This window comes from Eubalaena glacialis, chromosome 2 (genome assembly GCF_028564815.1).
Source record: "Eubalaena glacialis isolate mEubGla1 chromosome 2, mEubGla1.1.hap2.+ XY, whole genome shotgun sequence".
NCBI classification, from domain to species: domain Eukaryota; kingdom Metazoa; phylum Chordata; class Mammalia; order Artiodactyla; family Balaenidae; genus Eubalaena; species Eubalaena glacialis.
The window spans coordinates 16684433-16698988 of NC_083717.1; the positions used below are offsets into that span (position 1 = coordinate 16684433).

Sequence of the window (14556 nt, forward strand, 5' to 3'; positions counted from 1 at the left end):
GGGGTTCTGCCGTGATTCTTAGTTCTGGATAGAATTGATTGCGAGACGATCCATGGAATGCCAGTAGCCACAGAGTTCAGCTATGTGATTAACTTAAGGTCCCCCAATTTTGCTGTTATTCGGTATTTTCTTGGATTCCTCAGTCCACAAAATAAGAAAACGTATTTTGTGAAGTGTTGGTTGGAAATAACTTACTTTAATTAAAATGGAATCCTAGGAATCGCTCTTTCCAGTTCAACAAAATAGAAGAAAAAGCTACAAAGTGCAAAACAGAAACTGAAATTTCAACGAAAAAATTTGAACTTGGGAATTTAAAAATGCATATATATAATATTCTTTAGTAAGAACTATTGTAAACTAATTTCAGAAAATTCTTGGAATAACTGGCTGCACCTGGAATTTAATTCAATTTATTACTCAGTTAACTAAGAAGTCTGCATATATATAAGACAATTTGCTGCATAATAGTTTCATTTCCATTTTCTTTTCCGTGGTTAGGGTCTAACAAATTTAAAAGCTTCACAGACTAGGATGAAACCTAACAAATTCCCCTGAAACCAGTTGAAGGAGAGAAATTAATTGAAAAGACTATGGACGTAAGTCAAGTGGTAGATTTGAACCCTGGCAGCGTGGCCTTTTAACACACCAATAGTTTCGTTACCTGTACAAGTAAAAGTGTATGACTTATGATGTCTTCCCAGTGTTATGGTTCAAAGACCCTTTAAGACATACGTAAGGTAGTGTGCTTCAACATTCTGATATTAAACATTCTGATACTAAAGGCAAGTATGTACTAAGCCCATGAAAATTAATTTAACATTCATGACCATGAATTGGCCCATTATATTTATGGGCCAATTATACATATTATATATATAAATTTAATGATTTTGTGTTTGTGTAAATAGAGGCTTAAAGGGACATTTCTAGTCCTAGTTTCAAGAAAAAAAAGGTCAAACAACTAGGGAATGAAAAAATTTTGAAAAGTACGTATATCTAATATTCCTCAGAATGAACTATTACAAACTATAGATAAAACTTCGAAGAACTGGCTACAGCTGGAATTGAATTCAATTTATTACTCAATTAACTAAGAAACATTGCGTGCACGCATAGAATGTTCACTGTGACTTTAGAATTCTCCATGAGTCTTTTCATGTTTCTGCATATCTTCTGATACCTTTTTGTTCTGGACTATCTTTTCAAGGATATCTGTATAGCAAATAGTTTTGAGAAATTTAGCCTCTCTCTCTGGGGCAGAGGACGGATTTATTGGCTGATCGTGATAATAAAGACAATGTCTCCCACCGGAAAAAGGATGAGAAGGTTTGCTAGCAGCGTTTTCAGAAAAGATTAGGGATAGGGTGGAGGGAAGCTCATGGGTGGGGCCGTGAGCTGAGTGGGTTTAGTCACTCTACCCCATGGCTCATGGGAAGGTGTGAGACTAGGGCCAAAATCGGCCCCAACAGGGCCCTCCTTGAGCTTCAGGGAGGTGAGTTCCCGGGGGGGGGGGGGGGGAAGATCGGAGTTTCCTAAACAGGGTTCCTCTCAAGGAACCCAACTCATTGAGTGTACAGGCATCAGCGGGCCACTGTTGCTTTGCTCTACAGGAGTCAGGGCTTCGGGAACCAGCACAAATGTTGTTACTCTGGCTGCTGCTATTGCTGTGATTAATAAACTGTTCTTTGTCTCTGGCCCAGGAGTCTCATATCTTCTGCCAGTGTCTATGATACTGTGGTAGGCTGACTTGTTTTCTAACAAATAAGGAAAACTGTAGACCCTTCACAGTTCTTGACAGTTTCAGTGACGAAGATGGAATACTGACACATCATGGCTTCCTGGAACAGGAAATACAAGAGCCTCTCCACAGTCCATTTAGTTCACTTAACATGATTTGAGGGAAGTCCTTGGATTTAATAACAGCCATATTATTCAATCCAGCAATAAATAATCCTCCACTCCATTCTCTGTCACTGAGGAGGAATTAGGGAGATGGCTGCAGGCTGAGTACTGGGAGGCAGGTTCATGACTTGATTCTTGTTATCTCTCCTTGGGGTGAGGGCTAGAGGGTCGATCTGATGGTCAGCCTCACACCCATCCTATGATAACAACCAATGCTAAGATCCACCCTGGGTTAGAGGAAAGTTCTGATCCTTTTCATACAACAATTACAGAGACACTCACCAATGCCAAATGCAAAAAGAGGGAAATTTATGTCTTCTATGGGCAGAAATCTTGCAAATCTATAGAACTTTGGCTGGTTAGCTTGGGAGATAAGGGGAAGGCACACATATTTGTTAAGGAGGGATGGGAATAGCTTGGCCCTCTTACAGCTCAACTTCTCCTGAATTCTATCAAGCCAATCTTATATCCTTTCAGAGATGACAGTAAAAAGTCAGAGTTTTCTTGAAGTGGGTTTTGACCATAAAGGCACTCTCTGGCCCTCTTAGTGAAAGTTCCTGAGATAGAGAAAATCACATGGGAAATCACAGATGAAGCACTGTATAGCATTTGGGCACTTATTGCCCTGCGTTGCATCTATACTCTCCCCTGTACTGGCCCCCACAGGCTGAAAGATGGGGATATAATGGGTCTTTATAAGTTTTATGAAAATCCTCTTGTTCCTCTTGCTCCTGACTGATTCTTCCAGATGAAAAGTTTGGGTGAAAGTAAAGGATTATTGGAAAGAAATATCAATAGTTTTACTTCCTGGAATGGGACACATTTATTTTGTGGCAATGGAAGGATAGAAAAAACAAGCACCTGGGGAGGGAGCACCTTAAACACTGGGAAGTACAGGGAAATGAAGGGACATTAATATTCTTTTGTCTTTTAGAACAGCTCCAAGACTCTTCCTCACAGAGGAAAATGCCTTAGTGCAGCTCTCCCAAACTATTGCAAGATCCTTGAATTTAACTGACTCCTGGGTTGCTATCTGATACACAGATTTGATTGCAGTTTGATTGCTCTTCTCTTAATAGTACTTCTCTGTATTGGAAATAGCAGCAAATGGCCCCAGCTTCTTCACCTCCCATGGGTATCTTTAAAATTCCATTTTAGCTCCTTTTTATTTTTGAGTCACTGGCTACAACTCTTTTCTGTTTTATTTTATGGTTCACTTTAGGTTTTAGAGTATACATCTTTAACTTATTACATGTATTAGTTTCTTATGACTTCTGTTACAAATTATTACTTCGTGGCTTAAAACAAAATAAATATATTCTCTCATGAAATGTGAAATATTTCATTGGGCTAAAGTCAAAGTGTTGGCAGGGTTACACTCCCTCCAGAAGCTCTGGAAGGGAATTTGCTTCTTTCCTCTTCCAGTTCCTGGTGGCTGCTGACATTCCTTGACTTATGACCACGTCACTCGCGTCTTTTGCCTCCCTGGTAATACTGCATTCTCTTTTTCTATGTCAAATCTCCCTCTGCCTCTTTTTTTTCTGGCCGTGCCATGCAGGATCTTAGTTCCCTGAACAGGGATCAAACCCGTGCCCCCTACAGTGGAAGCATGGAGTCTTAACCACTGGACAGCCAGGGAAGTCCCCCTCTGCCTCTTTCTTATAAGGACACTTGTGGCGCCCAGATTATCTCAGATAATCTCCTCATATCAAAATCCTTAATCACATCTGCTGAGTCTTTGCCGTAAAAGGTAATGAATGTTCACAGGCTCTAGAGTTTAAGACCTTTTATCTTTGGGGGCCATTATCCAGCCTACATCACAGACTGCTTTCAAGTGGTATTAACAGTTCACATATAGAATAAGAACTTTACAATGTTATATTTCCATTTCTCCCAATTGGCTTTTGTGCTATTATTATTATACATTTTACTTTCACCTATGTTCTAAATTCTTCATCACATTGTTACTGATTTTTCTTTAAACAATTACCTTTGAGGATTTAAATAAGAAAAATATCTTTATGTGTACTCACGTAGTTTCCATTTTTAGTGCTCTTCAATTCTTTGACAGATCTAGATTTGCAACTGGTATCATTCTCCTTCTGGTTGAAAGACTTCCTTTAATATTTATTTAGTGCAGGTATGCTGTTGATTAATTCTTTCAGCTTTTGTGTGTCTGACAAATTCTCTGTTTCACCTTGTTTTTTGAAAGATAATTATTCTGGCTAAAGAATTCTAGATTAACTATTTTTTTCTTTCAGTACTTTAATAATGTTGCTCTGTCGTCTCCAGTATTGCATTTTAAAAATTTTGAGGGAATTTCCTTGCAGTCCAGTGGTTAGTACTCCGCGCTCTCACTGCTGGGGCTTGGGTTCGATCCCTGGTCTGGGAACTAAGATCCCATAAGACGTGGGGCAAGGCCAAAAAAGCGAATAAATAAATAAAATTTTGATACATTTATATATTGTAACATAATTGCCACTGTGGCAATATTTAGCACCTCTATCACGTTACATAATCATAATACAATATTATTGTCTGTATTCATTATACTTTGCATTAGATCTCTATGGCTTATCTACTACTAAGTTTGTACCCTTAAACAACATCAAACTATTCCCCAATCCTCTGGTAACCATGATTTTACTGTTTTTTTAAAAGTTTGACTTTTTTAGATTCTATATGTAAATGGTACCATACAATACTTGTCTTTGTCTATCTGGCTTATCTCACTTAGCATAATGTTGTCTTGTACTGTTTTGGACAAAAACTCTGTTGTCATCTTTGTCTTTGTTACTTTATCTTTGTAATGTGCCTTTTTATCCTTACGGTTTATTTAAAGATTTTCTTTTTTTCAATGCTTTTAAGCAATTTGATTATGATGTGTCTTGTTTCCTTCATGTTTCCTGTGCTTGGTGTTCATTGAGCTTCTCGGATCTGTGGAGTTATACATTTCATCATACTTAGAAAAATAGTTAGGAACCCATATGCATGTATATTATGTCATTTGAAGTTGTTCTATGGCTCACAGAAATCCTGAATTTTTTTTTTCCCCCCCACAGAATCTTTTCTGTATCTTTCTTTCTGGGTGGTTTCTCTTGCTATTAGGTTCATGAATCTTTTCTTCTGTGATTGCTAACTTACTGTTTCTCTTAGCCAGTGCATTTTTTCTTCTCAGACATTGTAATCTTCATTTCTGGAAAGTTGATTTGAGTGCTTTCATATCTTCTATCTCCCCACTTAACATGTTCAATCTTTCCTCTAGATTCTTGAATATATGGAATACAGTTGTAATAATTATTTTGTCCTGTCTACCAATGCTATCATCTGTCATGACTGGGGTCATTTTGACCGATTGATTTTTATCCCATTACATTAGTATATTGTATTTTCCTCTTTCTTTGCATGATTTACAACATTTTGTTTTTTTGGTTGCGCTGCACAGCATGTGGGATCTTACTTCCCAGACCAGGGATCGAAACTGTGCCCCCTGCAGTGGAAGTGCAGAGTCCTAACCACTGGACTGCCAGGGAATTCCCCTGCAACTTTTGATTGGATACTTGACAGTGTGATTTTTACCTTGTTGGGTGCTGGATGTTTTGATATGCGTAGAAATATTCTTGAGCTCTGTTCTGGGTCTCAGTCAAGTTATTGGAAGTGTTTGATTCTTTCAGATATTACTTTGAAGATTCATTTGTCAGGTCCAGAGAAGTGTTTAGTGTAAGACTAGTTTTGACCACCTCCTGTGGCAAAATCCTTGTGAGTACTTAGGGAGTACCCATAAATTATAAAGCTTTTCACTCTAGCTGGTGAAAATATAAAACATTTCCAGCTCTTTGTGAGCTGTATTGTATCCTTTGATGCTTTTAGGTGGCTCTTTCCCTAGCCTAGCATGTATGTGCCCATACATGCATACGGTGACATTAATCCGCTGTGGACTTGAAGGGGGTCCCTCTGAGAATTAATGGAGCTCTCTCACTCTTTTTCAATCTCTTCTTTAGTATTCCCTCCTCTTAACTCAAATTTCCTTGGCCTCACTGGACATCTTTTCTTCAACTCAGGGAGACTTCTGGGGTCTCCCTGGGTTCCTCCCTCTTTGCATTATGATTTGGAAACTCCTCTCTTCAGGAAGTAAGTTTAGGAAATCACAGGGCTCATCTTGTTTGTTTCCTGTTACCCAGGGATCACTGTCATTAATTGCCTGATAGCCAATATCTTGAAATTCATTGTTTCTTATATTTTGTCTGATTTTTTAGTTGGTCAGCTAGGAGGATGAACCCAGTCCCTGTTACACCAGTTTGCTGGAAGCAGAAATCTTCCTATTATCCCTTGAAGAATAATGTAAGTGGTACATGTTCATGGTACAACATGGTATTTAACATATGTACCTGAATCACTTTGTTGTACACCAGAAATTAACACATTGTAAATCAACTATAGTTCGACAACAACAAAATATTTAATAGTCTAAAAAAAAAAATTTGACTCCACAACACCTCGCAGTGAAACATTTAGACGGTGGCAGAGGAGGGCCTGGGGCTCAGGTTTTGTCGGTGTAGCCCAAGCTCTTATAGCACTAAACGGGACGTTATTTCTCGAGGCCAAAAGCCTGTAAGCATCTCCGCATGTGAAGCGTCTGGAGGGAATCGCATAGGAGACCGACGGCGCAGTGGAGACACGCAGGCTCTCGAACACGCCGCCGTTGCCGGAAGCCCTCGCCCGTCTCCCCGCCCGCGTGGGATGGGCGGCTCGCGCCCGCGGCGTCTGACGTAGGACGTAGGACGTCGGCGTCGTGACGTGGCGTCAACGGCCGTCCGGCGGCTGCCGTCTTACCCTCGCTGCGGCCGCCCGGGGACGCTAAAGCCCGGCGTTTCCTGGCAGCGCAAATGTACGTTTGTAAAACAGCAGGGCTGGAGTCTGCAGGATTTGCAGGCTTCCGTCTTGAAGGAAGTCTGGGAAGCTCAGAATTTCCAGCGTTTTCACCTTAGAGCCAGCCTCGCCAGGGCCAAACCACCCAGTAGCCTGACTGCCAGCAGCCTCGGCAGGTATACCGAGTGGTGAGGGACTTCCCTGGTCAGCTGTGGGCGTGTTCACTAGATTCCCTGGCCGAAGCATCCTTTGCTTCTCTCTTCATTTCCCCCCCGCGTGACTGCCTCAGCTATAGCTGAGCTGCTTGTCTTGATGGAGAATTTAAGGACCGTAAACCCTATGCCTCCCACCCCCATAGTTTTGTATAATGTGTCGTTAAAGGGCTTGAAATGGATATCAAGCTAATCCTTGAAGGGAAACCAGAAAACGTTTGTCTTCGTGCTGGAAAGTGACTGATAAACTTGGGTAATTTTATGGTGATAGAGTATCCACCTCCTGGCATTGTTAGGAGAGTTAAATGGAGCAAATGTGTAAAATCCTTAAGTATTTTTTTATAAGTGTTCACTGCAGGTAACTTTTTTTTTTTTTTTTAAGTTTCTGTGAACTTTCATGGATCCATTTATTAGGCCGTTTTCTAGCGCCTGGTGAGTGCCCCATCCTTTTCTGCTGGTTTCTTGAAGTAGCCCACATCTCTGCCTTCCTGTCTGCTACCTTAGGTAAAGTTTCCCTGTTCCTGTCTAAAGTGCGTTGGCCCATTCGTGCCTTAAAACCCATTTCTCCTTGTTTACTCAAGGGTATCATCACAGCAATTTCCTCTCTCCCAGTCATACTTTTTGCTTTCTACTGAATCATTTCCATCAGCAAATTAGTTTCCTAGGGCTGCCGTAACAACGTGCCACAAAAAGGGTGGCCTAAAACGATTTATTGTGAGAGAAATTTATTCTCTAACAATTCTGGAGTCTAGGAGTCTGAAATCAAGGTGTTGGCAGGGCTGTGCTCCCCCTGAAGGTTTTTCCCGGCTTCTGGTGGGTGCTGGCAATCCTTAACATTCCTTGGCTTGCAGCTGCACCCCTCCAATCTCTGCCCTTATCATTTCGTGGCCTTTTTCCCTGTATGTCTGTGTACAAGTGTCATCACATGGCTTTCTTATAATGACGCCAGTCATTGGATTTAGGGCCCACCCTATTCCAATATGACCTCATTTTAACTTGATCACATCTGCAAAGACTGTATTTTCAAATACGGTCATATTCCCAGGTACCAGGGGTTAGGACTTGAACATATCTATTTGGGGGACACAGTTCAACCCACAACAATGGGACTAGTCTATGTGTGGAGCACTGCAGACAACAGAGAGCCAATGCTATTCTATCTTAATTTTGCCAGTCTATCAGACAATTCCCATGGAAGGAGGCATTGTTCTGAGTCTTAATCAGCTTTGGAAAGAGAGAAGTAGGAGAATGAAAGCTTAATAAGTCCTACCCAGTCTATACTTCCTTATTCTAGTATGACATTGGTGCTGCCCCGGTATTACTCTGCTGATACCCTGGGATCAGCAAATAATAGGCTATTACTGTCTATGGAAATAATGGTATATATAAAGGGCCTATATTAGCTCAAGGATGGGGGGGAAAGGTAAAAATAAAATTTTAAAGTTTTCTAAATACGTTCTTTCACTGCTGCCACTGTCTTCTTCCCTCCCTGCAGCTCCTGTCCTGAATGCCCACACATAAATCACACCTCTAGGGGTTTCTCACAGGTTTTTTTTTTTTTCTTTGTTGTTAGGAATGTTTCCCTCTCCATTTTGTAATTTCTCCAGAGTTGATTTTGGGATTCACCATCTTCATGGCAATTGATAGTCTGGCTATCATTTTTTTTTCTTTTTAAAAATTTTTATTTTATATTGAAGTATAGTTGATTTACAATGTTGTGTTAGTTTCAGGTGTACACCAGAGTGATTCAGTTTTATGTATATATATCTATTCTTTTTCAAATTCTTTTCCCATTTAGGTTATTACAGGATATTGAGTAGAGTTCCCTTTGCTATACAGTAGGCTCTTGTTGGCTGTCTATTTTACTTATTCATTTATTTTGGCTGCGCTGGGGCTTAGTTGCCGCATGCGGGATCTTTAGTTGTGGCATGCGGACTTCTTTGTGGCATGCAAACTCTTAGTTGCGGCATGCATGTGGGATCTAGTTCCCCCACCAGGGATCGAACCCAGGCCCCCTGCATTAGGAGCACGGAGTCTTACCCACTGGACCACCAGGGAAGTCCCTGGTTACCTATTTTAAATATTGTAGTGTGTATATGTCAATCCCAAGCTCCCAATTTATCTACACCCCCCCCGCCCGCCTTTCCCCTTTGGTAACCATAAGTTTGTTTTCTAAGTCTAGGAGTCTGTTTCTGTCTTGTAAATAAGTTCATTTGTATCTTTTTTTAGATAATAGATTCCCCATATAAGCGATATCATATGATATTTGTCCTTCTCTGTCTGACTTGCTTCACTTAGTATGATAATCTCCAGGTCCATCCACGTTGCTGCAATGGCATTATTTCATTCTTTTTAATCTGCCATCATTTTTAATCTGAAATCTTAATGTTTTATTTACAGGGAGGAATAAAATTTTTTCATCTATAATTCAGAAGCTAAGTAAATAACAAAATGAAGCCAGTAAAGCATCTGTTGGCATCTAGTAGTAAATTGGCAAATGTTCCAGAATTAACATATAAAAAAGGAGTATTTAATTCACCATTGTCGCCTAAACCAAAAGAAAAACATAGTACAAAATTAGTACGTGATAAACTTGAACCAGTGGTCTTAAGATCTCCACCAACAGGGGAATCCATCATAAGGTATGCTTTGCCCATTCCATCAAGTAAGACAGAGGAGTTAATAGCAGAAGATGAATTGATCAGGAAAATTACCAAACATCTGAAGATGGTAAGATACTTGTTGGTGCCTGGGTTGGGGGTTCCCATGACCATCGTCAGGTTTAGTGATTTCCTTCGAGGACTCACTGGACTCAGTATATAGTCATATTGATGGCCAAGATACATTATAGTGAAAGGATTAAAAGCAAAATCAGCAAAAGGAAAAGGCACATGGGGTGAAGTCTCGAGGAAACCAGGTGCAAGTTTCCAAGATTTCTTTCCCTTTAGAGTCACACAGGACATGCTTAATTCCTTCAACAACAAATTGTTACAGCACATGTGAAATGTCTACCAGAGGAGCTCACTAGAGACTCAGTGCCCAGGGTTTTATTGGAGGTTGGTCACCTAGGTACTCTCTGCCTAGCATGTCCCCAAATTCCAGACTCCCTGAAGGAAAGCAGGTGTTCAGCATAAATCGTATAGTTGGTACAATGAGTTTAGGGACAGTGAGCCACTGTCATCAGTCAATGAATAGTGGGAACCCTCCTGAAATCCAAGTTCTGAGACACAAGCAGATCTTTCTAAGGATAGGCTTTTCTAAGTCTCATGCCTGCTCTGTTAGCTCTTCTCTGCACTTTAGAAACTCTAGCTCTTAGTGTCAGGGGAAAAAAATCTTCCTTTTTTCTGAGTTTCTTCCTTGCACAGTGATCCAGAATTGAGTTGTAAATGTACCAAATACCAAGTGAGAACAATGAGGAATAGCACAAATATACAAAAAAAATATAGTTCATCAAACTTCCAAAATACAAGTTTGCCCAAAGTTCAGGGGGTTAGCTCAGAGAATTTCCTTTAAAAATGTATTGCTTTCTGGTCTCCATCTCTCTATTTTCCCCACTCTCTTCAAAGAGGAAAGCCAAGTCAGTTAGATTTTGCGGAAAACTTTGGTGGTAAGTAGATTTGATGCTTCAGCTGTTCATAGACTCCCTTCAACACAGAAATGGAAGAGTCATAGGGCCTTTCTTCATTGCTAGGGAGGGATCAAGGCCTATTGCTCATACTCCTTCTTCAGGATGATATGAGGTGGGGCATGAGATGGAAAATTTAAGTTTATGGTACTGGTAGAAATAAGTCTTAATGCTAAAATGCTTCTGACATAGTTGATTCAATATCTTTTTAGATTTAATGTAATATTTTTACCCTATATAAGTACATAATTTGCTTTGATTTTCTCATAGGTTGTTTCTACTTTGGAAGAAACCTATGGATTTAACATTCCAAATGGAGAAGAACCAGTTGTGAAGCCTGTACATGAAGGATTAACCTTTCCTGTAAGTATATGTAACGCTAATGTAGAGACATTAATGCTGAAAAGGGCTAAGATTTTCTTTTAGAGTCTGTATATGTTCTCAGAATGAATCCCCCATCCATGAAAATGATCCTCCTAGGAAACTTGAAAGTAGTGTACTGATTTTTCCATTCTCTGCCAACACTTATCTTAAAGTTTAATTAAGGCAAATCTATATATTTTTTTATTACTAAAGTATTTATTGGATTTCAATTTTAAATTTGTTTCCATTCATTTGTATATGTTCTTAAACATTTTATTTATTTATTGTTATTATTATTTTTTATTCTTATTAGTCATCCATTTTATATACATCAGTGTATACATGTCAATCCCAATCTCCCAAATCATCACACCACCACATATCTATATCTTGAGCCTACTTTTGATGCTAATGCATCTCTTGTTTAATATGTAAGCTTGTGGTTGGCTGTTGGTTTGCAATGTATATTCTTTATTGTGTTAAGAAAGTATTCTTCTATTTATGGTTTGCTAAATAAAAAACCCCCAACATTGAAGAGATTACTGAGTTTTAATAAATGTCTTTGTTGTATATATTGAAATAATATAACTATTAAGGTGATTATGTGGTTCACCTTCAGTCTATTGATGAGACAGATTATTTTTACATATTTCTTAATAGTTGACTATACTTTAATACACTGTACTCGTTCATTATTCTTCTATTTTATAATTAGTTTTGTTAGTTAGGGATTGAGTTTGGCTTCATGTAATAAAATACCTGTGTTGGGTCTTTCAAACCATGAACATAGTACGTTTCTCCATTTATTTGATTGATTTCATTGTCCTGTTTGATTTCTTTCTTCAGCATTCTGTAATTTTCATCATAAAGATCCTGTATATTGTTCTTCAGATTTATACATTAATATTTCATGTTTTTTGGAATGATTTTTAATGGCATTATATTTTTAATTTCAGTTTCCACCTGTTTGTTATTAGTATATAGAAATATGATTGATTTTCATGTGTTGATCTTACATCTTGCAACCTTGCTCAATGTACTTCTTTATTCTAGGAATCTTTCTGTAGATACTTTGGGGTTTTATACATAGACAATTATGTCATCTTCAAATAAGGACAGTTTTACTTCTTCTTGTCCAATCTGAATGTTTTTATTTCCTTGTCTCTCTCTTTCTCTTTTTTTTTTGGCTGTGCCATGCGGCATGTGGGATCTTAATTCCCTGACCAGGGATCGAACCTGTGCCCTCTGCAGTGGAAGCACAGATTCTTAACCACTGGATTGCCAGGGAAGTCCCCACATATCTTTTTGAATTAGAGTTTTCTCTGGATGTATGCCCAGGAGTGGGATTGCCGGATCATATGATAACTCTATTTTTAGTTTTTTGAGGAACCTCCATACTGTTCTCCATGGTGGCTGCACCAATTTACATTTCCACAAACAAGGTAGGGGGGTTCCTTTTGCTCCACACCCTCGCCAGCATACATTATCTGTAGACTTTTTAATGATGGCCATTCTGACTAGTGTGAGGTGATATCTCATTATAGTTTTGATTTGTGTTTCTCTAATAATTAGCGATATTGAGTATCTTTTCATGTGCCTGTATGTCTTCTTTTTCATATGCCTATCTGTATGTCTTCTTTGGAGAAATGTCTATTTAGGTCTTCAGCCCATTTTTTGATTGGGTTGTTTGTTTTTCTGATATTAAGCCGCATGAGCTGTTTGTGAATTTTGGAAATTAATCCCTTGTTGGTAGCATCATTTGCAAATATTTTCTCCCAGTCTGTAAGTTGTCTTTTTGTTTTGTTTATGGTTTCCTTTGCTGTGCGAAAGCTTTTAAGTTTAATTACGTCCCATTTGTTTAGTTTTGTTTTTGTTTCCTTTACTCTAGGAGAGGGATCCAAAAAAATATTGCTACGTTTTATGTCAAAGAGTGTTCTACCTATGTTTTCCTCTAGAGTTTTATAGTGTCTGGCCTTACATTTAGGTCTTTAATCCATTTTGAGTTTATTTTTGTGTTATGGTGTTAGGGAGTGTTCTAATTTCATTCTTTCACATGTAGCTGTCCAGTTTTCCCAGCACCACTTATTGAAGAGGCTGTCTTTTCTCCATTGTATATTCTTGCCTCCTTTGTTGTAGATTATTTGACCATATGTGCTTGGGTTTATTTCTGGGCTTTCTCTCCTGTTCCATTAATCTATATGTCTCTTTTTGTGCCAGTACCATACTGTTTTGATTACTGTAGATTTGTAGTAGTCTGAAGTCAGGGAGAGTGATTTCTCAAGCTCCATTCTTCTTTCTCAGGATTGTTTTGGCTATTCGGGGTCTTTTGTGTTTCTATACAAATTTTTAAATTTTTTTGCTCTAGTTCTGTGAAGAATGGCATTGGTAATTTGATAGGAATTGCATTGAAAGCATAGACTGCCTTGGGTAGTATGGTCATTTTAACACTATTGAGTCTTCCAATCCAAGAACACAGTATATCTTTCCATCTGTTTGTGTCACCTTCAGTTTCTTTCATTAGCGTCTTATAGTTTTTGGAGTACAGGTCTTTTGTTTCCTTAGGTAGGTTTATTCCTAGGTACTTTATTTTATTTTATTTTTTGATGTGATGGGATTGTTTCCTTAATTTCTCTTTCTGATCTTTTGTTGTTAGTGTATACAAATGCGACAGATTTCTGTATGTTAATTTTGTATCCTGCAACTTCACTGAATTCATTGATGAGCTTCAGTAGTTTTCTAGTAGTGTCTTTAGGATTTTCTATATATAGTATCATGTCATCTGAAAACAGTGACAGTTTTACTTCTTCTTTTCCAATTTGGATTCCTTTTCTTTTTCTTCTCTGAGTGCTGTGGCTAGGACTTCCAAAACTATGTTGAGTAGAAGTGACGAGGGTGGGCATTCTCACAGTTGAGTATAATGTTAGCTGTGGGTTTGTCATATATGACCTTTATTATGTTGAGGGTATGTTCCCTCTATTCCCACTTTCTAAAGAGTTTTTTTTTAATCATAAATGGATGTTGAATTTTATCAAAAGTTTTTTCTGCATCTATTGAGATGATCATATGGTTTATATTCTTCAATTTGTTAATGTCATGTATCACATTGATTGATTTGTGGATATTGAAAAATCCTTGCATCCCTGGGATAAATCTCACTTGGTCGTATTGTATGAACCTTTTAATGTATTGTTGGAGTAGGTTTGCTCGTATTTTGAGGATTTTTGCATCTATGTTCATCAGTGATATGGGGCTGTAATTTTCTTTTTTTGTGGTATCTTTGTCTGGTTTTGGTATCAGGGTGATGGTAGCCTCATAGAGTGAGTTCAGAAGTCTTCCTTCCTCTCCAGTTTTTTGGAATATTTTTGGAAGGATAGGTGTTAACTCTTCTCTAAATGTTTGGTAGAAGTCACCTGTGAAGTCATCTGGTCCTGGACTTTTGTTTTTTGGGAGTTTTTAAATTACTCTTTCAATTTCAGTTCTGATAATTGGTCTGTTCATATTTTCTATTTGTTCTTGGTTCAAGAATTTGTCCATTTCTTCTGGATTGTCCATTTTATTGGCTTATAGTTGCTTGTAGTAGTCTCA

General features: G+C 38.5%; 1 protein-coding gene across 1 annotated transcript in view; it reads left to right on the top strand.

The window, feature by feature from the left end:
- Positions 1 to 9434: 9434 nt before the first annotated feature.
- CCDC7 (coiled-coil domain containing 7) overlaps positions 9435 to 14556 on the top strand; it is a 285426-nt gene continuing 280304 nt past the window's right edge. The window contains exons 1-2 of the mRNA XM_061181406.1: positions 9435 to 9713; positions 10879 to 10971. Coding sequence (XP_061037389.1) covers positions 9435 to 9713; positions 10879 to 10971 — 372 coding nt within the window. The remainder of the gene's footprint in view (positions 9714 to 10878; positions 10972 to 14556) is intronic.